Consider the following 25,831-nt stretch of genomic DNA (forward strand, 5'->3'; position numbering starts at 1 on the left):
GTGTGCAATGGAACCGCAGAGGAACTCTCAAACTTAAAGCAAGACCAGGCGGACCGCGTATACTGGTAGACAGTGATCGCTGAGATTTCCGTATGGTGGTTGTAAAAAATCGCTTGAAATCAGCGTAAGGACTCAGTCGTGAGTTTCAAAGTGTTACCAGTAGTCCAGCCGGCGCAGTGCCTGTGTGCAGGAAGTTGAAACGAATGGGGTATAATGTTCGAGCAGCTGCCCTTAAGCCACACATTCATGTACTCAGTGCTTAGTGACGCTTGAGTTGGTGTAAACAGCGACGGCAGTAGACAGTGAGTGACTGGAAGCGAGTGATTTGGAATGACGAATCACGTTATCTCCGGTGGCAGCTCGATGGAAGGGTTTGCCATTAGCAAATGCCTGGAGAACGTTATCCAATGTCACGTATAGTGCCAACAGAAAGTACGGAGGAGGTGGTGTTACGGTATGGGGATGTTTTTTGTGATTAAAGTGTGGTCGGCTTACTGCACTAAAGAAAAACGGCAAACACCTAAGGATTTGAGGACATGTTACAGCATTGTGTATTGCGTACATTAGAGGAACATTTCGGAGACGACGATCGTTTTATCAGCATGACAATTCACCCTGTCATAAAGCATCATCTGTGAGGGGATGAGTTTTGGACAATATTCCTGAAATGTACTGGCTTGTACTTAGTCCCGACCTCAACTCAGCGGAACATCTTTGAGATAAGTTAGAACGTCCACTCCGTTCTGGACTCCAGCGTCCAACATCTCTGGTTCCAGCTGTTAAGGAAGAATGGGCTGCCATTCCTCCAGACATTTGCATACCTCATGGAGAAGGTCCCCAGCAGAGTTCCAGCAGTCGTAAAAGTGAAGGATGGACACAGCTCGGGACTCGGTGTGCGTGTTGTCCTCATCATTATTTTATCATCATCGACGCGAAGTCGCCGAAGTGGTGTAAACTAAAAAGACTTGCACCAAGGGGCCAAATTTCCCACAAGGGAAAGCCCGGCCACAGATGCCATACGCTCATTGCATTGTTCAGATTAAGAGCATTCTCTACTCCATACACTTCAATTCATTTAATTGTGGGTTATTATAATAATAATTTGCTGAGCATCTCAATGATTAATGTAACGTTGTTTTCACACTATGTTCTTATTGTGGGATGTATTCAATTGTCGACCTTGCTAAGAATCTCTTATGAATATTAAAAATTTTCCAACATCGTTTCCCACATCACAACCTCACCCTACAGCTACCATAAACGTCACACCATCCTGATTTAGGTTTGCCAAAATCGCTCATTGCGCATTCCGGGAAGGTTCCTTTGACTAAGACACGACCGATTTCTCTGAGTCAGATGCCTCCGCTATCAAGAAAACCGTAAATATTCCCTTGAAGTAATAACGCACATCCCGGCGAGGACTGAAAAGGATGCAGTTATGCGTAGAGAGGAGGGAAAAAAGGGGCTAAATTCTGGCCAAGCGAATGCATGCGCAACCGACTGCAATCAAAGACAGGCGGTACATCGGTTATTTATGCAGCGTCCGACCGAAGCTGATTTCGCAGCAATTACAAAGCGTGTCGCAAATAAAAATTCCGCGCGCGCCGACTAATCATATTTTTCGTAGTCCTCTGATGGCTTTGAATGTGTCGCGCAAATGCTGCGGTAATACGTCATTAAAATGGAACATTGAAATTTTTTGCCCGCGCGTGATTAAGTGGGAGCCGCGCCGAATATATTTATAGGTGCCAATAACAGATCGGCATTTCGAGTGGTCAGGGCCCCGCAAAACGGACGATGGACGCCAAGCTCGCTGGTAGCGCCACAGCCAGCCAACGCATCGCCGCCACAGGGTCGATACCCACCGCATGTGTGTGTGTGTGTGTGTGTGTGTGTGTGTGTGTGTGTACACGATTTAGGGCGAGCTTTCCTTTCCAAACACCACTCTGATCTCCCAGTAGACTTATTCATCTTATCCACTATTTGTTGCTCCATGGTAGGCGATGCAACTCAGTGCGTTGCGTTGTCATTGAGAACGAAAAGTTCTTTTGCATGTTTGTGGTGGCAAAATGGTTGAAATGGGTCTGAGCACTATGGGACTTAACAGCTGAGGTCATCAGTCCCCTAGAACTTAGAACTACTTAAACCTAACTAAGCTAAGGACATCACACACATCCATGCCCGGGGCAGGATTCGAACCTCCGGCCGTAGAGGTCGCCCGGTTCCAGACTGAAGCGCCTAGAACCGCACGGCCACTCCGGCCGGCTTTGTGGTAGTGAACACGCAGATTTAGTTTCTTCAGTTTCCTTAGGGTAGCACAATAAACTTCAGAGTTGATCGTTGTACGACGAGGGAGAACATAAAAATCTACTTCAGAGTCCTAGAAGACTATGACCATGACCTTGCAGGCTGAGGGTGCGGCTTTGAACTTTTCCTTCGGAGGACAGGTGGTATTGGGTCACTCCATTGATTGCCCTTTTGTTTCTGGTTGGAAGTGATGAGCTAATGTTTCGTCGCCTGTGACGATGTTCGACAAGAAATTGTCACCACCAGCCTCGTAACGCACTGGTGGTCCTTCGTTGCTACTTATGGTATTCTGCTACATGACAAGAAATCGAGCGGGCACACACTTTTGAGTACCCCAATAGGTGGACGAGTGCGCCAACACTATCAACAGATAACTCCAGTTGTGCAGCGAGGTGCTCGACAGTGAGACTTCGATCACCTCAGTTTAGAGTGTCCGCACGTTCCAACATTGCAGGAATTGGAGCTGTGTGCGACCGGCCGGCATGCGGGAGATCGGACAGGTTTGGCCAGCTTGTTGCGATGATGAGAAACGCTTCGCCCAACGGCTCACTGTGCTTCTGTCCACTGCCAGGTCTCTGTAGAAATTCTGCAGGAGCCTATGAGTATCTGCAGTGCTCTGGTTTTCCGGCAAAAGAAACTCGTTGACAGTTCCGTGTTTGCACCTGCGTTATAGACGCCATTTTGAAGGCTACCTGCATGAAACTATAGGATCTGAAATGGGAATATTACACGATGTCACACAGCAAATTTCGCATTTGTTTCAACCGAAATTGACCGGGAAAAGAGGTGTTGCATTACTTATTGAATGCCGCTCGTACTCACTCTAGTCCTCATCTACACTACAGGCCATAACAGTTGTACCACCACCAATAATTACAAAATTTTACTTATTATGCATATTCAGTACAGAGGGAAGAATGCAAGATTAAATTTGTAGGTGATTTAGTTAAAGATGCATGGTTCGAAATTTATTACAGAGAACTGCAATTTCTGACGGCGGCAGTGGCCTTACGCTGGCTGGGCATTTTGCCGAACATCATTCCATGCCGATTCAAACTCTGTGCGAGAGTTCACCAATCGTATTGACTGGCGAATGGTGGCGTGGCAGTCTCTCGGCGACCAGATGTTTTCAGTGGCTAAGAGATCTGGGGAACTTGATCGCCAGAGGGACTTTCGAACACGCTCTGTATCGAGGAAGACCGTGACAGTAAAGGCGTCTTGCGTTATATTGTTGAAAGACACTCACAGAGAACCTCGAAAATATTACACAGCCACCAGCTTTAACAGTCAAGAATGTAAAACCTATTGTCCAGATTACGGCTAAGCGAACCAGAGGAGTGCCCAATGGCACCCATACCATTACGCCAGGCACTGGACCCATGTCACGATGACGAATGTAATCTGGCTCCTCGGAGCCTGCACACACGGAATCTGGTCTTGTCTGTTAAAACGACATGATGACACTTCTAAAGTGGCGTAGGGGTTTGAAGACGTGCAGCGATACGTCGACTGAGAGCATCCCAGACGTGCTCGATGGGGTTTAGGTCTGGAGAACAGGCAGTTCACTCCATTCGACTGATATCTTCTGTTTCAAGGTACTCCTCCACGATGGCAGCTCACTGGGGCCGCGCGTTATTATCCATCAGGAAGAAGGTGGGACCCACTGCACTCCTGAAAAGGTGGACATACTGGTGCAAAATGACGTCCCGATACACCTGACCTGTTACAGTTCCTCTGTCAAAGACACGCAGGGGTGTACGTGTACCAATCATAATCCCACCTCACATCGTCAAACCTCGACCTCCATACAGGTCCCTTTCGAGGACATTAAGGGGTTGGTATCTGGTTCCTGGTTCACGCCAGATGAAAACCCGGCGAGAATCACTGTTCAGACTATACCTGGACTCGCCCGTGAACATAACCTGGGACCACTGTTCCAATGACCATGTGCTGTGTTCTTGACACCAGGCTTTACGGGCTTTCCTGTGAGCAGGGATCAGTGGGATGCGCCTTGCAGGTCTCCGGGCGAATATACCATGTCTGTTGAGTCGTCTGTAGACTGTGTGTCTGGAGACAACTGTTCCAGTGGCTGCGGTAAGGTCCCGAGCAAGGCTACCTGCAGTACTCCGTGGCCGTCTGCGGGCACTGATCGTGAGCTATCGGTCTTCTTGTGGTGTTGTACACTGTGGACGTCCCGTAATGTAGCGCCTGGCCACATTTCCCGTCTGCTGGAATCGTTGCCATAATCTTGAGATCACACTTTGTGGCACACGGAGGGTCCGTGCTACGACCTGCTGTGTTTGACAGCCTCCAGTCTAGTATTCTAACTCTCATAATGTCATCAATGTGTGTTCTTTGAGCAATTTTCCACACACAGTCACGTCTGGAAACGTCTGCACACTTACTCGCTGCACCATACTCTGACATGCAAAATGGTTCAAATGACTCTGAGCATTATGGGACTTAACTTCTGAGGTCATCAGTCCCCTAGAACTTAGAACGACTTAAACCTAACTAAGCTAAGGACATCACACACATCCATGGTCGAGGCAGGATTCGAACCTGCGACCGTAGCAGTCGCGCGGTTCTAGCCTGTAGCGCCTAGAACCGTTCGGCCACCCCGGCCGTCTCTGACACGCACCAATACAACGCTGCGTATGTGGTCTGCTGCCAGCGCCACCGTGCGACGACCGCAGGTCAAATGCATCGCATGGTCATACCCCGAGGTGATTTAAACCCGCAGACCGCCCATCAGAGCGTTGTTTCACCATGTATCAGCATTATCCTTGATTTATGAGCACAAGTGTACACAGCGGCGCAACCAACGCGAGCAGCGGTATTACGAGACAATAAAACACTTTCGATAGGGTACGATTCCGACACGTTGTGGTAGACGTTTGTGCTTCTTACACGATTTATAACACAATCTTCACATAAATAAACAACATTAAAATATAATTTCTCAATGAGAAACATGCTGCATAATTTTTCCTTGATACAGCGTACTTTGTACGATTGTGCTAAAATGGTAATCACTTGCATATCGAGGCACGCAGTACGGTTAATGCCAATCTGACGCTTGTTGCATGCCAGCAGTGTACGTACAAGTAGATGTAGAGGTAACGTCCCTATTGGCACTAAGTTCATTGAGGACGTAGTATTAGACCATTAGATAAGTGTGCGAGCAGTTTTCTGAAGTTGTTTAGAGAGATCAGAGGGGATGTAAATGAGGACGGCGACCCCCGATTTGAGCCCCGCTCTTCCCGACTACGAGTTGAGTGCTCTCGCACCTTGCTCGATGTGGACGGGAAACCCACTGACAGGTGGAAGTGGCGGGCCCCAGGTAAGCCGGGGACAGGAAGAGGGCCCGCATAAAACGCCCTGCACGGGCCAGTCCCCCACAGCCGGGGTGCGCATAATGCAACTTGTTCGCAGGACCCCTAAACAACAGATGTACACCTGCGCGCCGCGCCGAGTCGAGCCAACAATGCACATGAATCTGTAAGGCCGTCACAATAGACCGGGCGGGCGGGAACGCATAACGGTGAAATGGGCCGCCATGACGCGGGTGTGCTGTCAGCGCCATCACAGAAGGAGGTCACTTCTTCCGAACGCGCTGTCTTGGATATGCTCGGATCAGTTCCATTTCCGGCGCGTGCGTGGCGAGTTCCCTCTGTCATTTATATCGTGGCCTTGTCCAGTTCCATTTTCACAAGTATTGTCAGATTGGTAACATGCGCTCTGCTTTGGTCGTGGTAGGTAATAATGCTCGGAGTGGAGATTTCGGATAGTCGTTTCTAAGGAATTTTGTTTTTGCTGGACATTGGCCGGCAATAGATCGGGTTAAATTTGAAATCTCTTTATAACGTCATATGCAGTGACGCCAGAAGACAAAGTTGACGGTCCCATAACGTCTTATGGAGTGACGCCACAAGACAAAGTTGACCTTTCGTCTTTCTTTCTCCTGGCTTTAATACTGTTTGTTCGCGAATGCGGCATGTTACTCTGGATTTCAAATGGCTCTGAGCACTATGGGACTTAATATCTGAGGTCATCAGTCCCCCTAGACTTAGAACTACTAAAACCTAACTAACCTAAGGACATCGCACACATCCATGCCCGAGGCAGGATTCGAACCTGCGACCGTAGCAGTCGCGCGGTTCCAGAGTGAAGCGCCTAGAACCGCTCGGCCACAACGGCCGGCTATTCTGGATTTAACATTGTTAATGGTAGAGGGTGCCCGGATGCTCTTCCTGTCACCGCACCACCGGAAAGGAATTTGTATAGTCTGTCTGTCTGCATTTACTGTTATACTCTGTGAAAGTGTGAGAACGTTTTGGAAATGTTTCTGAATCATGTAACTGAGGCAGGACGTGGGTACTAAGCCAGGATTCACCTGTTCAGATGTGGGAAACGGCCTAGAAACCACATCTAGTGTCACCGGCAAACCGACCTTCATCGCTCATCCTCCATTCGGTGCGGCGCCGGCGCACCTCCCCGAATCCCGGTAACGGCGTGCCAACGCGTGCTGCAATCCAGTCGGGCCTATTACGCTTACTTGTGTGTTATCTAAAACGTCTTTTGACACGTTAAAGATATTCGTAAATTGTTTTAATTCGGATTACTAGTCGCATACGGGACTTACAAAACCGACAATCGAGTTTTAATACTCTTATTAATCATCATCTTTTTTTTTAAAATTTTATTTGCCCTTAAGTTTTCTTGGTTAGAACAGGAACTCGAGTCGGAAGAATTTCAGCTATAAACCTATGCTGCACATTTGACAAGTACACGAAAAGTAAAAATACATTTAAAAGTTAAGTTTCTTTCTTGCAAATGGTTGAACGTAAAGAGATTTGAATGAAATTTTACGGAACCAGTGTCTACTCACAATTTTAAAAAAAATGTGTGACGAGGGCCTCCCGTCGGGTAGACCACTCGCCTGGTGCAAGTCTTTCGATCTGACGCCACTTCGGCGACTTGCGCGTCGATGGGGATGAAATGATGATGATTAGGACAGCACAACACCCAGTCCCTGAGGGAGAAAATCTCCGAGCCAACCGGGAATCGAACCCGGGCCCTTAATGATCGGGTTTGTTGGGAAGTATACCAAAATACATTTATAGTATGTAGCAGGTACATCTAGTTGTATTTGACAACAGTTAGCATTTGGATTTATTATTGCAGCTGTTGCAGAATCGGTTGCTTCTTCTGCTTGATTGACAATATTCTTAGTTCGTGCAAGTTTACTAGACGCCCAACTTTCACAGATTGAGTTGACTCTGTGGTTGATACTGGACTCAGCGAGGGTGTCTTAATTGCGGAATACGTTTTTAATGACAACTTTTACGCGCAAAAGCAGCGAAGTTTCTTGTCCTTAAACAGCGCCTTGTCTCTCTCCTTGCGATTTTCACCTGAGGAACATGTGGAAGGCTAGGGTGTACTTAGATAATTACCACACAATGGAAGAGCTATACCAGAAGACTGAGAAAGGGCATTGTGCCGTCCGACAGGCAGAGCTGCTACGTACAGTAAGTCACGCATTGCGTTGTATCGTCAACCGTGTCCATTTCTACCATGTTCTGAGTGAGCAGTTCTGTTCATTACCTACGATAAGGCATTTGATGCCTCACTCTAATCATTTTCCGGGCCAGTTTTATTTTCGCCACCAAACATGTAACCTTGAATTCTTCGCCTCCAAGATCGCCAGACATGACCCCATGCGATTTTTTCTTGTGGGGATACGTGAAGGAAAGTGTGTTCCTATTCCCTTGACCTCGTGACAAAGAAGTGAAGAACAGAATACCAGCTGCCATAACTTCTGTAAAAGCAAATACATGTCTAAAGTTTGTGATGAGTTTAGCTACCGTCTAGATGTTTGTGCTGCTGCTCATGGAGATACAGTGCATTTTAAAGATTTCGTCAGTATTTTGCAACTTATCCCATGTTCGAATAGAGCCGTCTTTCAACGATCAGTACTTGGCCGCCAGCGACCAAATTATCGCGACCTTACTACAGACTGACTGTTGGGAACTCATAACACACTAATTTACTTAGGTACCAGTTAACAAGTGAGATCGGCACAAAATGTCTGTATCGGCTCTTGAGCAAAAATGTTTGATGGCCACTGGCCTACGTTGATGGCTGTTTATTCTGCAGTGGCAACTCCTCCTCGCGGAAAACTCTTCGAGGTTAGCGCGCGGAACCTATTCGGGAATCGCGGCATGGGCCGGCACGCCCTGTTCGCCTGCCTCTGCAGAAATACTGGCGGTCTGCTCCGCTATTAAACGGGCTGGACTGGCGGCCATTTGTGGCTGCGTTACAAATGCGCGCCGCGCCGAGCCGCGCGGACAAATGAACTTCATTACGGCGAGCCCGCGTCTGCGCCTTGCCAAATGAAAGTCGCCCCTGGTGATTAGTTAGGACAACAACGCGCAGACATCGAAGTAATTAAAAGACAACAGCCGGCCGCTTCCCTCTGACGTCACTAATGACACCACAGCCCCGGCCGAGGGGGTGAGAGAGAGGGCGGAAAGAAGTCCAAAGTGAGAGCCGAATTTCTTTCTAGGCAAAGCTTGTCGCGAAGTCCGTAACATTTAGAGTCAGCCGTTGGTCCTAAATGGATGTTCCAGGCTGTAGGAGCTCTCGAACGAACAATGTGTGAGACTGTATTTGTAAACTGCGTATGTTTCATAACAAATAATTTCCTGTCACATCCACGTTCATAGCACTACCTTGAATAAAAAACATAGAGAGTATCATTGTCGCGAGCATAGAAAGGGTGTAACGGCTATAATTTCTGACAGTGCCGGGCCGACAAAATTTTTCCACGCGTTTAGCAACCCCCTTCTCTCCCCCTCCCACTTTTTCCGCGTAAATTTCACCCATGTTAGTTTTCGCTACTAAGTGTGACACAAATGTATAAAAATCTTACTCTTGGGCACCGCTACTAGTTGTTTTACGTCCTGTATGGAAATCTTAAAAGTTGTGATGCCTGTGGCGGCCTTCTTACCTTGGCCCTCCAAGTGCTGGCTTTGTGCCCCTTGGACCTTAAAAAGCGGCCCTGAATGCACATATTTATATATATCCTATTTTAATATGTACGCACATTTCTGTGTTGGCTGTTTTTTCTCTGCGTCAGGCAGTCTTTCCGCAAACACATCACAAATTCAGTACCTGATGTTTTCGGAACAGTCGTAACCACCACTAAGCGGACTGGACCTGCAGTGTAGACGAACCGTTACGTGTCCACACTTCAACACCTGACATGCTGCCCAGCGTCAATGGCTTGCTGTTGCCACATGTATCTCGAGGTACTAACCAACGGAAAAGCATACTACTCCTAATAGTCGCAATAATTAGTCTGCAAATGAAGTAAATACTGATGCAATGTTGTTCTGTGCACTGTCCTCCGTCATCAATAAAAATATCTGTACTTATACCCATTACTCCTTATACAAACCCATGGTAGACTGTCAAAGAACATATTATTTGCGCTGTTTTAAGAATAATTGAAGATGACTGTGAGTAAAATGGGTAGAAACATATTAGATTCTGACTTTACTACCACCTCACGCTATCCCTGTTTTTATATCCATTCAGACGTGCCATCACGTTCATGTACAAGGAATGCAAAACTAATAATTTTTCCCAGATACCCATTTAACTTGATCACCCCCCCCCCCAAAAAAAAAACTTTTTGCCCAGAAGGAAATATATCTACATCTACATCTACATCGTTACTCCGCAAATCACACTTGAGTGCCTGGCGGGGGGTTCATCGAACCATTTTCATACTACTTCTCTACCATTCCACTCTCGTATGGCACGTGGGAAAAAGGAACACCTAAATGTTTCCGTTCAAGCTCTGATTTCTCTTATTTTATGATGATGATCATTTCTCCCTACACAGATGGGTGTCAACAAAATATTTTGGCATTCGGAGGAGAAAGTTGGTGATTGAAATTTCGTAAATAGATTTCGCCGCAAAGAAAACCCCCATTGTTTCCCAACTCGCATATCATATCAGTGACACTCTCACCCCTATTGAGCGACAACACGAAACGAGCTGCCCTTCTTTGCACTTTTTCGAAGTCCTCCGTCAATCCTACCTGGTAAGGATCGCACACCGCGCAGCAACATTCCAGCAGAGGACGGACAAGTGTAATGTAGGCTCTCTCTCTTTAGTGGGTTTGTCGCATCTTCTAAGTGTTCTGGCAACAAAGCGCAGTCTTTGTTTCGCCTTCCCCACAATGTTATCTATATGGTCTTTACAATTTAAGTTGCTCGTAATTGTAATTCCTAGGTATTTAGTCGAATTGACAGGCCTTAGATTTGTGCGATTTATCGTATACCCAAAATTTATCGGGTTTCTTTTAGTACCCTTGTGGATGACCTCGCACTTTTCTTTGTTTAGTTCCTATTGCCACTTTTCGCACCATACAGAAATTCTCTCCAGATCATTTTGTAATTGGAATTGATCGTCTAATGATATCATACAGCCGGCCGGAGTGGCCGAGCGGTTCTAGGCGCTACAGTCTGGAACCGCTCGACCGCTACGGTCGCAGGTTCGAATCCTGCCTCGGGCATGGATGTGTGTGATGTCCTTAGGTTAGGCCACCCCGGCCGGCCTATTTATTGCTTAGTTAGTCTCACCAGATTAGGGCTTAAAGGCCTCTGTTGCAACGTACCAGGAACAATACTTACTAAAAATGGTACAAAACATCCATAATAATGATATTTGTATTATTATTATTAAAATAATAATAAGTATTAATAATGATACTAATAATAAACGGCATTAAGAATTACATTGACCAGATAGAACATTTGGAGGGCTAACACGTTGCTATAGTCAGAAGCGGAAGTGATAATGAAAGACGAGAAGATTGAAATAACAGTGACAATGGCTGCTAAGAAAGAACAGGAGAGGGCTGACGAGAGTGAGCTGCAGACAAGTTATATGGAAGAAATGGCTATTGTGATAGAAGGTGGATCATTAACTGTCTTGAAGTTTTAAAAGGATTTTATTTCCCTAATTAAGTTGAAGAAGATTGTTCCAAAGTCGGATTCCTGACCCAGGAAACGATTTTGGGAACACGGCAGTGTTACGTAGTGGTACAGAGAGAATTTTACCTTGCTGATAACGCGCATTTTTGTTGTGCTGTTGAGATAGCTGCGTAAGAAAAAAATGGTTCAAATGGCTCTGAGCACTATGGGACTCAACATCTTAGGTCATAAGTCCCCTAGAACTTAGAACTACTTAAACCTAACTAACCTAAGGACAGCACACACACCCATGCCCGAGGCAGGATTCGAACCTGCGACCGTAGCAGTCCCGCGGTTCCGGACTGCAGCGCCAGAACCGCACGGCCACCGCGGCCGGCAGCTGTGTAAGAGCTGAAGATAAATCAGACACCTGATTTCAGTGTTACGTACATTTGAGGCCGCCATCGAGTTTCAGCGATATTGTGTCAGGATGGATCCCCAACGCTTTTAGTGTCCTGTGGAGTGCATGTCACGACTTCACGCGACTGTCATCAGGGCTAGCACTCTACTACTAATGTGTTTCTTCGTCAGTTGGTCAACCGTGTATAAACAGAGTAATGGCCAAAAAAACTCAGCAAAGTGTGTCCATAAGGGCTACCCAACGCTATAATACATTTAAATCGTCTCCTTAACATTTGTAAAGAAGATGGGTAGGTTGAATAAATTCGTAACGAGTTCGCCACCCTTCTGGACATGAATGGATGCAAGTTATCAGCCAAGATGTTTGCGTACCTGTTACCTGTCACAGTCGTAACTAGACGTATCAGGGATCCCATATCACTCCAAATGCACAGGCCCCACACCATTACAGAGCATCCACAAGGTTGAAGAGTCCCCTGCTGACATGCAGGATCCATGGATTTATGACGATGTCTCCGTATCCCTACACGTCCGCTCGATACAATTTGAAACAAAACTCGTCCGACCAGGCAGCATGTTTCCCGTCATCAACAGTCCAATGTTGGTTTTGATGGGCCCAGGAGAGGCGTAAAGCGTTGTGTCGTGCAGCCATCAAGAGTACAAGAGTGGGCCTTCAGCTCCGAAAGCTCATATCAATGATGTTTCGTTGAATGGTTCGCAGGCTGACACTTGTCGATGGCCCAGCATTGAAAACTACAGCAATTTGAGGAATGCGCTTCAGTCACGTTGACCGATGTACTTCAGTCGTCGATGGTCCGGTTCTTGCAGGATCTTTTTCGCAGCAGCGATGTCGGAGATTTGATGTTTTACGAGATTCTTGATGTTAACTATAAACTCGTGAAATGGTCGTACGGGAAAATTCCCACTTCATCGCTACCTCGGAGATGCTGTGTCCTATCGCTCGAGCGCCGACCATAACACCACGTTCAAACTCATTTAAATCTTGATAACCTGCCATTGCAGCAGCAGTAACCGATCTAACAACTGCGCCAGACACTTACATAGGCGTTGCCGACCGCAGTGCCGTCTTCTGCCTGTTTACATATCTCTGTATTTGAATACGCTTGCCTGTAGCAGTTTCTTTGGCGGTTCAGTGTATTTCGTACTAAGAACTGCCGCTTCGCGACGACTGTGTCGGTAATCCAGAGTATGTGGTCGGCGCCGAAGGCGATCAAGATTGTAAATGAGGCCATCGTGGCAGACATGTCGAGTGCTTTCTCGGTGTCCAGGAATACTACTTTTGTTGAGTCTGTCTTTGACCAGGCCAAAACAGATATGCTCATCTGGGAGGATAAAGGGGAAGAGGTTTATTGGTTCTAGGAGTTTGTTAATGCCTGTTAGGAGAGAATTAGGCAGATAGATTATTGTAAGGTTGTTGTTGTTGTTGTTGTTGTTGTTGTGGTCTTCAGTCCTGAGACTGGTTTGATGCAGCTCTCCACGCTACTCTATCCTGTACAAGCTTCTTCATCTCCCAGTACCTACTGCAGCCTACATCTTTCTGAATCTGCTTAGTGTATTCATCTCTTGGTCTCCCTCTACGATTTTTACCCTCCACGCTGCCCTCCAATACTAAATTGGTGATCCCTCGATGTCTCAGAACATGCCCTACCAACCGATCCCTTCTTCTAATCAAGTTGTGCCACAAACTTCTCTTCTTCCCAATTCTATTCAATACCTCCTCATTAGTTACGTGATCTACCCATCTGATCTTCAGCATTCTTCTGTAGCACCACATTTCGAAAGCTTCTATTCTCTTCTTGTCTGAACTATTTATCGTCCATGTTTCACTTCCACACATGGCTACACTCCATACAAATACTTTCAGAAACGACTTCCTGACACTTAAATCAATACTCGATGTTAACAAATTTCTCTTCTTCAGAAACGCTTTCCTTCCCATTGCCAGTCTACATTTTATATCCTCTCTACTTCGACCATCATCAGTTATTTTGCTCCCCAAATAGCAAAACTCCTTTACTACTCTAAGTGTCTCATTTCCTAATTTAATTCCCTCAGCATCACCCGACTTAATTCGACTACATTCCATTATCATTGTTTTGCTTTTGTTTGTGTTCATCTTATATCCTCCTTTCAAGACACTGTCCATTCCGTTCAACTGCTCTTCCAGGTCCTTTGCTGTCAATGACAGAATTACAATATCATCGGCGAACCTCAACGTTTTTATTTCTTCTCCATGGCTTTTAATACCTACTCCGAACTTTTCTTTTGTTTCCTTTATTGCTTGCTCAATATACAGATTGAATAACATCGGGGAGAGGCTACAACCCTGTCTCACTCCCTTGCAAATCACTTCTTTCTTTTCGTACCCCTCGACTCTTATAACTGCCATCTGGTTTCTGTACAAATTGTAAATAGCCTTTCTCTGCCTGCATTTTACCCCTGCCACCCTCAGAATTTGAAAGAGAGTATTCCAATCAACATTGTCAAAAGCTTTCTCTAAGTCTACAAATGCTAGAAACGTAGGTTTGCCTTTCCTTAATCTTTCTTCTAAGATAAGTCGTAGGGTCAGTATTGCCTCACGTGTTCCAAGATTTCTACGCGAATCCAAACTCATCTTCCCCGAGGTCGGCTTGTGTCAGTTTTTCCATTCGTCTGTAAAGAATTCGCGTTAGTATTTTGCAGCTGTGACTTATTAAACTGATAGTTGGTTATTTTCACATCTGTCAACACCTGATTTCTATGGGATTGGAATTATTATATTCTTCTTGAAGTCTGAGGGTATTTCGCCTGTCTCATACATCTTGCTCACCAGATGGTAGAGTTTTGTCAGGACTGGCTCTCCCAAGGCCGTCAGTAGTTCTAATGGAATGTTGTCTACTCCCGGGGCCTTCTTTCGACTCAGGTCTTTCAGTAAGGTTAGGAATCCTTATACCACGTGTCAGTTCTGCTTTCACAGAAGCACAAATCAAGGATGCAGGCTCCCCTCCCCGCGGCGGTCCAATTTACCGTTTGTTTAAGCTCACAGCCACTTACGATAGAAGTATCGCTATTTCTAAATGTAAATGATATGACGTGATTTCATCTGACCTGATCATCCAAGATGTGGTACGAATAATTGACTAGTCAGTCTAGACGAGAGCACATTTCCACTCAAGAGCAGCAGCGAAATGCAGAGAGGATATAATAAATGGTCAGTGTGCTTACCTGTCGAAGCTGACGGAGACTTTGTACTTCTTGTCGGGCTCGAGGCTGTACGAGGAGGAGGTGGGGCTGGCAGACCGGGGCGTCGTCACCACGCCGCTCAGGTGGAAGCCTGCAAAACACAACAGCACACGTCAGTGCGTTCGCACAGCACAAACACAAAGAAGCAACGCAATACAAATACACCTCTCATTACTCCAGCTAACCAACGTCGTTCCAAACCGAACACTGACCATACAAAACGTTCACTGGTTTTCAAAACTTTAGTAGGATCTACCTCCCTCCCTTTTTCATCTTCCCCTTTCTCCCTGACCTGTTATGGTGCTGTTTCACTGTTTTGCAGAAGTCTTTGTGATTTAGTTCAAATGGTTCAAATGGCTCTGAGTACTATGGGACTTAACATCTGAGGTCATCAGACCCCTAGACTTAGAACTACTTAAATCTATCTAACCTAAGGACAGCACACACATCCATGCCCGAGGCACGATTCGAACCTGCGACCGTAGCAGTAGCGTTTGTGGTTTAGTGTTTACTTCACCTCCAGCTATTTGATTAAACTTAAATGTACCGTATGACACGTGTATGAAATTGCTAACAATGCAATGCTGTCGTACGTTACGAAATAAATTAAAGACAGCGGTTGCAAACAGAAGTAAGTCTACACCTGAATGTTTTCGAGGCCAAAGAACACAACTTTATAGCAATGTAAAATAAAAGTCTCGTTTCTCATTTTTAACATTTGACGCCATTCTATTTTAACAATAAAAAGAGTTGCGATACATACGATGTTACCACGGTATATAAATCAAAAGACAACCTCCAATGGTCCATGTACGTATTAGAACTGCAAAACATTACAGGTAAGATCTAGAAATATCAATTCCACAAAGTGGTAGATTCCAAGGTAAATATCTTATCTGCTCAAAAATAGTTTTCCTTGACACTTCTATCGGACAGATGTCACATTACCATTACGTAGATGTTGACGTAATTTTCGATATGAGCACTTATATCGCAATAAAAAGATACGAAGTGTTAAACGTGCGTGTGGAACCACCACCAGAATGCTGAATAAGAAGACTAGGAAAGGTACAACAGCGAAATATACAAAATAATGACGGTGTTTCTGACATATGAGAGAACGAGTCGTAGTAGATCTTATTAAGGTGGGATTAAAACAATATGCAGAGAATGCAAATGAGATTTCTAAGAAGAGTCGAAGTATGCCCTACACTGGGTAGGTTAAATAATCATAAAATACGAACAGAATTAAATGTTATCGAAGTTGAAACAATAACAGAAGTAGGGAGAATGGAAAGATCATACCACTAAATGAGGGAAAACTTCCAAAACTAACAAAAAAATACACACCAGAAGGACTAACAAAAGTTGACCTTGGGAACAATGGTAACAACAGTCTGGATGAAGACACACACACTATAGGGTGGCCTGCAGGGAGTAAGAAGGGAGAAAAAAAACATTAATTTAAGGGCGCGTGGCAAAAGTACTCATACTCAAAAATAAAAGACGGCTGCGGTGGCCGGGAATCGAACCCAGATCAACTGCTTGGAAGGCAACTATGCTGACCATTACACCAGGCAAACCGTGAAGTGAAGGAGGATTACGTTGTTCCTTTTAATGCGAAATATGGGTAACTTGCTTTTATCCACAACACACTTTTTGAAAAAGAACATTGGTATTAAAAATATATCAAGACTTTAGTTCTTAGAGGTAGCTAAAATATACACCAGACTGAAATGATTTTGAACCAATCGACACATGTTTACTTGATTGTGAATCTACATCGAAGAAACTTTAATCCAATGGACGCTCCCGATTTTCAGAATCAAGTTTAACAAAACGAACTGTCATATTCTTAGATCACGAGAGTCATTTGCTATGAGCCTACGACGCAGGTCATGTCCGTCGTAACATTCGTAGGTATTAAAATTTGTCTTGTACAACAATCCTGCTATACAACGGAGGTTCAAGGACTTTTTGGACTTGTGTCCCTCTGTCCTGATAGAAAGTCAGTCGATTAGTCCTACAGTCTGTAGACAGTTAGCTCGAATGTTACCGAAATCGTGTGGAACTATTCACGCTACATATTCGTGATGGCCATTTACTGGTTACTAAATAGCACACTGGCTTAAATGTACGTATTAGTCTTATGGATCTTCCCGTTGACGGGGAGGCTTGTGTGCCTCAATGATACAGATAGCCGTACCTTAGGTGCAACCACAACGTGTATTGAGCAAGCACTAAAGGAAACAAAAGAAAAATCTGGATTAGGAATTAAAATCCGAGAATAAATACAAACTTTGAGGTTTGCCAATGACATTGTAATTCTGTCAGAGACAGCAAAGGAGCTGGAAGAGCAGTTGAACGGAATGGACAGTGTATTGAAAAGAGGATATAAGATGAACATCAACAGAAGCAAAATGAGAATAATGGTAGTAGTCTAACTAAATCAGATGATACTGATGGAATTAGATTGGGAAATGAGACACTTAAAGTAGTAAATGAGTTTTACTATTAGTGGAGCAAAATAACTGATGATGGTCGAAGTAGAGAGGATATAAAATGTAGACTTTCTATGGCGAGGAAAGCGTTTCTGAAGAAGAGAAATTTGTTAACATCGAGTATAGATTTAAATGTAAGGAAGTCTTTTCTGGAAGTATTTGTATGGAGAGTAGCTTTGTATGGAAGTGAAACATGGACGATAAACATTTTAGACAAGAAGACAATAGAAGCTTTCGAAATGTGGTACTACAAAAGAATGCTGAAGATTAGATGGGTAGATCACGTAACTAATGAGGCGGTGTTGAATATAATTGGGGAGAAGAGAAATTTGTTTCACAACTTGACTAGAAGAACGGATCGGTTTGTAGGACACGTTCTGAGGCATCATGGGCTCATCAATTTAGTACTGGAGGGAAGAGCGAAGGGTGAAAATCGTAGAGAGAGACCAAGGCATGAGTACTCTAAACAGATTAAGAAGGATGTTGGCTCAGTAGTTACTCGGAGATGAAGAAGCTTGCACAGGATGGAGTAGCATGGAGAGCTGCATCAAACCAGTCTCTGGACCGAAGACCACTACAACAACATTAGTCTTTAATACTTCTCATATAAGTAGAGTTACGATTCAGTTTAGTTTTCATTAGTTACACATACTACCAATTGTTAGTTGAAATTTTGTCTATGGAGTAGGAGGAGTTGACAAGAAAAAATTATTTTAGGCACGATTTTTGGCTTTGCTATCCGTCAGGCATTATTTGTTATCAAGCAAATAATCAGAGATGTTTGTGGTTGTATGTTGAACTCATTGCAATAATACGCATTTAGTAATAAGTAATAGAAGTATTTTTTTGTTCTAGTGGTGCAGCGGTAGACAACTCCCACTCTGCTGACTTTCGCAAGCTTTTATTAACATCACATGCCTGGTAAGTGTGTGTTTGTAGTTCAAATTATTTGGTTAGTATGATTTTACTCGAAATCGGTATTGAGAATTACACTGTTCTTAAAATTCATTTTAAGAAGGCGTGAAGAAGGAATATACTTCCGAAATACATGAACGTCTCCTGCGAGTTTCGCAACGATACGGAAGCGTTGTTACGAACTATCGTTTTATAAAATTTAATTTTTATCTCATTTTCACAGCTTTTTCTCAGAATAACTGGACTTAAGTTAGCATGGTTTTCGTCAATATCCATAACGTTATCAGGATATTTGTATCTTAAAATATCTTTGCTGTAGAACGTCAACACTTTCATTTTCGTTTCGATATTTAGCAGTCGCAACTTACGATGAGGTTACAGAACACACATTCTTTGTAGGTCATCATCAAGTTTCACTCCATCGTCGGCGAAGGAAGATGTCCCACGTGGAAATGAAAAGCACGCATTGATAATATTGGACCTCCAAATTTAAATAGACGGTAGATCGAAAATGAGTCTTCGGGAGGACGACGGTTCAATCCCGCGTCTGGCCATCCTGTTTTAGGTTTTCCGTGATTTCCCTAAATCGCTCCAGGCAAATGGTTCCTTTGAAAGGTCACGGCCGACTTCCTTCCCCGTCTTTCCCTAATCCCATGAGACCGATGACCTCGCTGTCTGGTCTCCTGCCCCAAATAACCCAACCCCAACCAAAATTAGTCGGTTACACAAATGATAGGTGAAGAAACAAGTCTTTTGAAAATTCATACTGGACGAAAGGAAAGATTGAGTGTAGCGTAACAAGGTTCAGTAGTAGTTAAAGGGCTCTTAAAATTGCAGCGAAGAAGAAATATCTTAGAAGCAAGGAATGTTTAAAGTGTGTGAACCAGTTCATCAAGGATAAAAATCTGCTTAGGAATTAGAAAACTGCGAAAGATTGATTTAGTTAAGGAACTTAAAGTATTGTAGTTAAAAAAATCAGTATAGCCGTCATTTTTTTTTAACCAGCCCGCTTCTGTCGTAGGTACGCAACAGGGAGCAGCATGCAGGTATCTGCAAGACAATTTTCTTTTCGACTTCATCACTATAAAAATTTGCGAAACTAGAGGGTACTGTTTCTTTCATCCCTCAAATGCGCATCCACACAAAAATAGCAACCGAGGCCCGACGCAAACAGGTTCCTTTTTCTCATTTTAAGAAAATGAGCAAGTTATTCTCGATGATGAAATTGCAAATCGTTCTGGAAAGCGGCTAATGGAGGCGGAACAAATAGCTAGTTTCCACGCCGCATCCCACGGGAAGTGAGGTAAAAAGATGGCGACACAAGCGGAAGAACAAAGAGTGGAAGAGAAGAGTGGGCAAAATGAAAAAGAACTGGAGAGATAGCGAGGGGGGACAAAATGGCGGCAAGAATGTGGAGTCCGCCGCGGGCCATCAGAACATATTGAAACATTCCCTTCATACCGACTGCCTTTTACGCGATTAATATCCGGCCGGCTGCACGAATTGTTCACAAAGGAGAGGCATGCCTGCGGAATAACAACGGAAAAATGTTGACGGACGGCTGGTGATCCTAATAGAACGCCGCTGTAGATTTAATTAAACTGCCTGGGAACGCTTTTAAAATTCCTCTTCTTATAAATCACAAGATCGTGTTAATTGAAAATTGATTGGAGGTGCGGCTCAACAACGCTGCGCGCCGCCATCGAGATTTATCGCGAGATCGTTGAGAAATTAAACGTACGGCCCACCTGCAAAGACGCGAGTACACCGTATTTACAAAAACTGATTACTTACCAAAAATAATTGTTAGTACTTTGTTCCACGTAGCGTTACGGGACACACTGGTGTACAAGAGACACATTTTTACGCAAATCAACACTGTTACAGCCGCGAATGTCTTGAGTCGTTAATTTATTTCGCAATCCAAAAAATACTTTTATGGTATTTGCATAAATCGCCAAGAGTTTCCTGGTAAGTATAACAGAACTGCTAGAAAATCTCAGGTAGCTAACATTCTCAGAAAGCTGACTAACAGCTTTCGAGAAAAAAATTTAGAAAATTCCAAGAAGATTGTACGAGAAAATACAATCGTATGACCAGTAGCTCACACAAAGCGCAATTAGTCATCATTCTTCCTACACTGTAGCCATTATGAGACGTGATGAATTCTGGAAATCTGACACAATACAAAAAATATAGCTTCTGTCACTCTTTTTATATACGTAGACGTAGAATGCCACTGTTGGGAAGCAGTCAGTACTCGACAGTCAAATAGTTTGTTAATATTGACATAACAGAGGACAGTAAAGGCAGAAAACAACATTACTACACTGAATTTCGTATTTTTTTGCCAGTCTGGTACTTTCCAAGCGCCTAGCAGTTCGTAACGTAACGACGGATAACGCCCCCAGATCACAGCAAAGGGGTTTTGCAGTTGTGAGATGGATATTTTATGAGTAGCTGTTGAGATTTTATGGCGGTGCACCCAGTGTGCCAAGATCCAGTGGGATATCTTTTGCTGGCTTACGCCAGAATTGACGAAATTTTATTTTCAGATCTTCCTACTTAATAATCGTCCCCGTTTCGTCGATTCCGCTCTCGTCTGAAATAGTAATGTCCAAAATCCACATGTGTTCGGCGTGTTGGGTTAGAGTGTAATGGCTTGCTTATTTCGACATCATATTCTGAATTATGATCCGACCAGTTCTTTTCCACTGGCAGATGATCTGGTACAAGTTTCAGTGTACCATTTGCACAACAACGTTGTTCCTCTTCTTATAATCTGTCCGTGCGATCTTTCTGCAGCTACTCAGTATGCTGTCGATTATTTCATCAGCTTCTTGAGTCTTCTTCTGATTCTTAGATTTCGACTTTGATGGAATATATTATTATTATTATTATTATTATTATTATTAATCGTGTAAAACACAACACATATAACTGCAATATCTGTTACAGATGAAACAGATTAAAGAAAATTATCACCGAAAACACTACTAAGTTTTTGCACAGTAACGGGCTATCTCCATTCCGGGCTGCGTTTGTATGTCTTCCCATGAGCGGTGTATGTGACACAGAGGACTTGAGTAGGTGTACGTAACTCTGTTATTTTATGAGATTTAAGTGTTCTTAGCACATGTTGAAAACCCCAATTGCCCAGGTTTCCACTGTACGTCGCAGCACCATCCTGAAATTAAATAAGCGACTTCCATGTATCCTTGTGTTATTTAGTTCACCAACAGCACTCCACGCCATTTCTGCTCTTCTGGTTATTGTTTTCGTGTTCATTCAGTGGTCGACTTCAACTATACTAAACACAAAATTGGTACTGCGACTTTTAATTTGCCCTATTTGTCTTATGATGTGTTGACTGCACATTATTTTAGTCCAACTGATTTTCAGGTATACTTCCAGACTTGCTGTGTTAAGTTATTTATTCAGTAGTTGTTCACCTACACTAAAGGCAAACGTTACGATAGCATCCGCAAAACGTAGGTCGATCACGTTTGTTCCACTAACATGTGCTCATTCATTTTTTCCCCAGCTTAGGGATAGTAAAACTTCCTCAAGGGGAATTGAGAATAGTTTAGTTTGGTCTAACTCTCTTTTCAACTCTCAGTATCACTCTATCCTGATATCTAATGGAAGTAATAGCATTCATGTATATATTTTTTACTATACTCACATAAGTCTGAGGGCTCATAACGCAGATTTTGTTGAAATTTAGCTAAAAGTTTTCTCAAAATCTATGCATCTGTGACAGATTAGATTCGAGCGATGAATCAGATGTCAGATCAATAAAAGTTTCGAAGATCGTGCAATGAGAGTAAACGGGTTTTTAATCCACAGTTCATTTTAGTATTTAATTTCCTCTTTATTTGGAAAGACTGATTGAAAGCATCATTCAAAATTGCCTGCTATAACTGTGCAGTCGTTCCCTCATTGTTGAGTTTGCAGTATGCAAGGTTGCCTTCTAGTCTCTGATAAAAACAGCTTTATTCTTTGTTGATGTCGCATTCATACCGCCTATCCGAATTAGTAGGTGGAAGCGAGGGTTATTTGTTATTCTCTTCCTTTTAGTTTGCAGAGAGTCTTTAATTTTTATTGTTTTTAAATTGCGTTCTTGAAAGGCACGTAAGTCTCGCGGAACAGCTGAGCTATCTCCATGGTTCGCTGGAAGCTGGAGCACAGTTTGAGAAACACTGAACTAGGTTAACGTAGCTTACTGCTCAAGTATTGTGATATGAATGGGACAGTGCTCAAATGGTTTAAATCATACCTGTCTGGAAGAGTGCAGAAAGTTGAAATAAACAGTTCACATAATATGCAAAAAACTGGTGATTCCTCAAACTGGGGAACAATCAAGAATGGGGTGCCGCAAGGTTCGGTCTTGGGTCCTCTGCTGTTCTTAATATACACTCCTGGAAATGGAAAAAAGAACACATTGACACCGGTGTGTCAGACCCACCATACTTGCTCCGGACACTGCGAGAGGGCTGTACAAGCACTGATCACACGCACGGCACAGCGGACACACCAGGAACCGCGGTGTTGGCCGTCGAATGGCGCTAGCTGCGCAGCATTTGTGCACCGCCGCCGTCAGTGTCAGCCAGTTTGCCGTGGCATACGGAGCTCCATCGCAGTCTTTAACACTGGTAGCATGCCGCGACAGCGTGGACGTGAACCGTATGTGCAGTTGACGGACTTTGAGCGAGGGCGTATAGTGGGCATTCGGGAGGCCGGGTGGACGTACCGCCGAATTGCTCAACACGTGGGGCGTGAGGTCTTCACAGTACATCGATGTTGTCGCCAGTGGTCGGCGGAAGGTGCACGTGCCCGTCGACCTGGGACCGGACCGCAGCGACGCACGGATGCACGCCAAGACCGTAGGATCCTACGCAGTGCCGTAGGGGACCGCACCGCCACTTCCCAGCAAATTAGGGACACTGTTGCTCCTGGGGTATCGGCGAGGACCATTCGCAACCGTCTCCATGAAGCTGGGCTACGGTCCCGCACACCGTTAGGCCGTCTTCCGCTCACGCCCCAACATCGTGCAGCCCGCCTCCAGTTGTGTCGCGATAGGCGTGAATGGAGGGACGAATGGAGACGTGTCGTCTTTAGCGATGAGAGTCGCTTCTGCCTTGGTGCCAATGATGGTCGTATGCGTGTTTGGCGCCGTGCAGGTGAGCGCCACAATCAGGACTGCATACGACCGAGGCACACAGGGCCAACACCCGACATCATGGTGTGGGGAGCGATCTCCTACACTGGCCGTACACCACTGGTGATCGTCGAGGGGACACTGAATAGTGCACGGTACATCCAAACCGTCATCGAACCCATCGTTCTACCATTCCTAGACCGGCAAGGGAACTTGCTGTTCCAACAGGACAATGCACGTCCGCATGTATCCCGTGCCACCCAACGTGCTCTAGAAGGTGTAAGTCAACTACCCTGGCCAGCAAGATCTCCGGATCTGTCCCCCATTGAGCATGTTTGGGACTGGATGAAGCGTCGTCTCACGCTGTCTGCACGTCCAGCACGAACGCTGGTCCAACTGAGGCGCCAGGTGGAAATGGAATGGCAAGCCGTTCCACAGGACTACATCCAGCATCTCTACGATCGTCTCCATGGGAGAATAGCAGCCTGCATTGCTGCGAAAGGTGGATATACACTGTACTAGTGCCGACATTGTGCATGCTCTGTTGCCTGTGTCTATGTGCCTGTGGTTCTGTCAGTGTGATCATGTGATGTATCTGACCCCAGGAATGTGTCAATAAAGTTTCCCCTTCCTGGGACAATGAATTCACGGTGTTCTTATTTCAATTTCCAGGAGTGTATATTAATGACTTGCCATTCTATATTCACGAATATGCAAAGCTGGTACTTTTTGCCGATGACAAAAGTATAGCTATCACACCCAACAGTCAAGAATTAACTGGTGAAATTGTAAATGATGTTTTCCAGAAAATCATTAAGTGGTTCTCTGCAAATGGGCTCTCATTAAAACTTTGACAAAACACAGTATATACAGTTCCACACAGTAAATGGAATGACACCATTAATAAATATAGACTTCGATCAGAAATTGGTAGCTGAGGTAGAATATTCAAAATTTCTAGGTGTATGCATCGATGAGGGGTTGAACTGGAAAAACACACTGAGGATCTGCTGAAACGTTTGAGTACAGCTACTTATACTATTAGGGTCATTGCAAATTTTGGCGATATACATCTGAGTAAGTTAGCTTACCACGCCTATTTTCATTCTCTGCTTTCGTATGGCATCATATTCTGGGGTAACTCATCATTGAGTAAAAGAGTGTTCATTGCACAAAAGCGTGTAATGAGAATAATTGCTGGAGCTCATCCAAGATCATCCTGCAGACACTTATTTAAAGCGTTGGAAATCTTCACTGTAGCCTCACAATATCTATATTCGCTTATGAAATTTGTTGTTAACAATCCAAACGAATTCAAAAGTAATAGCAGTGTACATGGCAACAACACTAGCAGAAAGGATGTTCGTCACTACTCAAGGTTAAATCTAACTTAGGCTCCGAAGGGGGTAAATTATGTTTGCACAAAAGTCTTTGGTCACTTACTTAATAGCATCAAAAGTCTGACAGATAGCCATATAGCATTTAAAAGGAAATTAAAAGAATTTCTTAATGGCAACTCCTACTCATTAGATGCATTTTTGGATATAGGAAGTGGGTAATTTCCCAACCCCCACCAGAAAAAAAAATTAAAAAATATTGAGTGTCATGAAATATTTTGTGTAATGTAATATCTTGTGTAGGCACCTTTTATTAACCTGACACGTTCCACATCATTACGAAGTGTCGTATTCATGATCTATGGAACAAGTACTAATCTAATCTAATCTACTGCTGACGACGTGGCGAATGCAGCCAGAGACCATGGCAGAACTACTCCTCCTCCTACTCCCCTCCTCCCCCCCCCCCCCCCCCCGCAATGCAACCACCACCACTGCTACACAATTCCTGCGTTGAGTACAGAGGAGTTTCTTTGTTAATGACCAACTACACGGAAAAAGGTGGATTACGTGCTGGGAGCAAGTTCTTCTCGCATACTCATCTTCTTGTATTATAAACAGCTACACTCCTAGGCTCCCAGCTCTTGCCTTGTCTAGCAGAAGGGCACACTGTGCGAGAGTCTGAAGAAAAACTCGGTCGGTGAGCAGCGCCAAGGGATTTCCTGCCAGACAGGAGGTTGGAACATTACTTATTTACGGACAGCTGGCACTGCAGCGCAAAACACAGAATCTCAAGTCTACGGATACTTCTTGTTAGGGATCGCGAATGGATCGTTTCTCCTGTTCCTGGTAACAGCAGCTTCACTTTTCTGCTGCCGCCAGAGAGAATCGAGGGCCGGAAATGCTACCGCAAGTTTCGTCGAAGAGTCGTCACAAAAAGATGGCGCCGGAAGGTCGCG

General features: G+C 44.4%; 1 protein-coding gene across 1 annotated transcript in view; it reads right to left on the reverse strand.

Moving 5' to 3' along the window:
* The window catches only part of LOC124616274 (zinc finger SWIM domain-containing protein 5-like), a 137,465-nt gene that overhangs the window by 107,474 nt on the left and 4,160 nt on the right, over positions 1-25,831 (reverse strand). Inside the window, exon 2 of the mRNA XM_047144577.1 lies at positions 14,941-15,049. Coding sequence (XP_047000533.1) covers positions 14,941-15,049 — 109 coding nt within the window. The remainder of the gene's footprint in view (positions 1-14,940; positions 15,050-25,831) is intronic.

This window comes from Schistocerca americana, chromosome 5 (genome assembly GCF_021461395.2).
Source record: "Schistocerca americana isolate TAMUIC-IGC-003095 chromosome 5, iqSchAmer2.1, whole genome shotgun sequence".
In the NCBI taxonomy this organism is placed as follows: domain Eukaryota; kingdom Metazoa; phylum Arthropoda; class Insecta; order Orthoptera; family Acrididae; genus Schistocerca; species Schistocerca americana.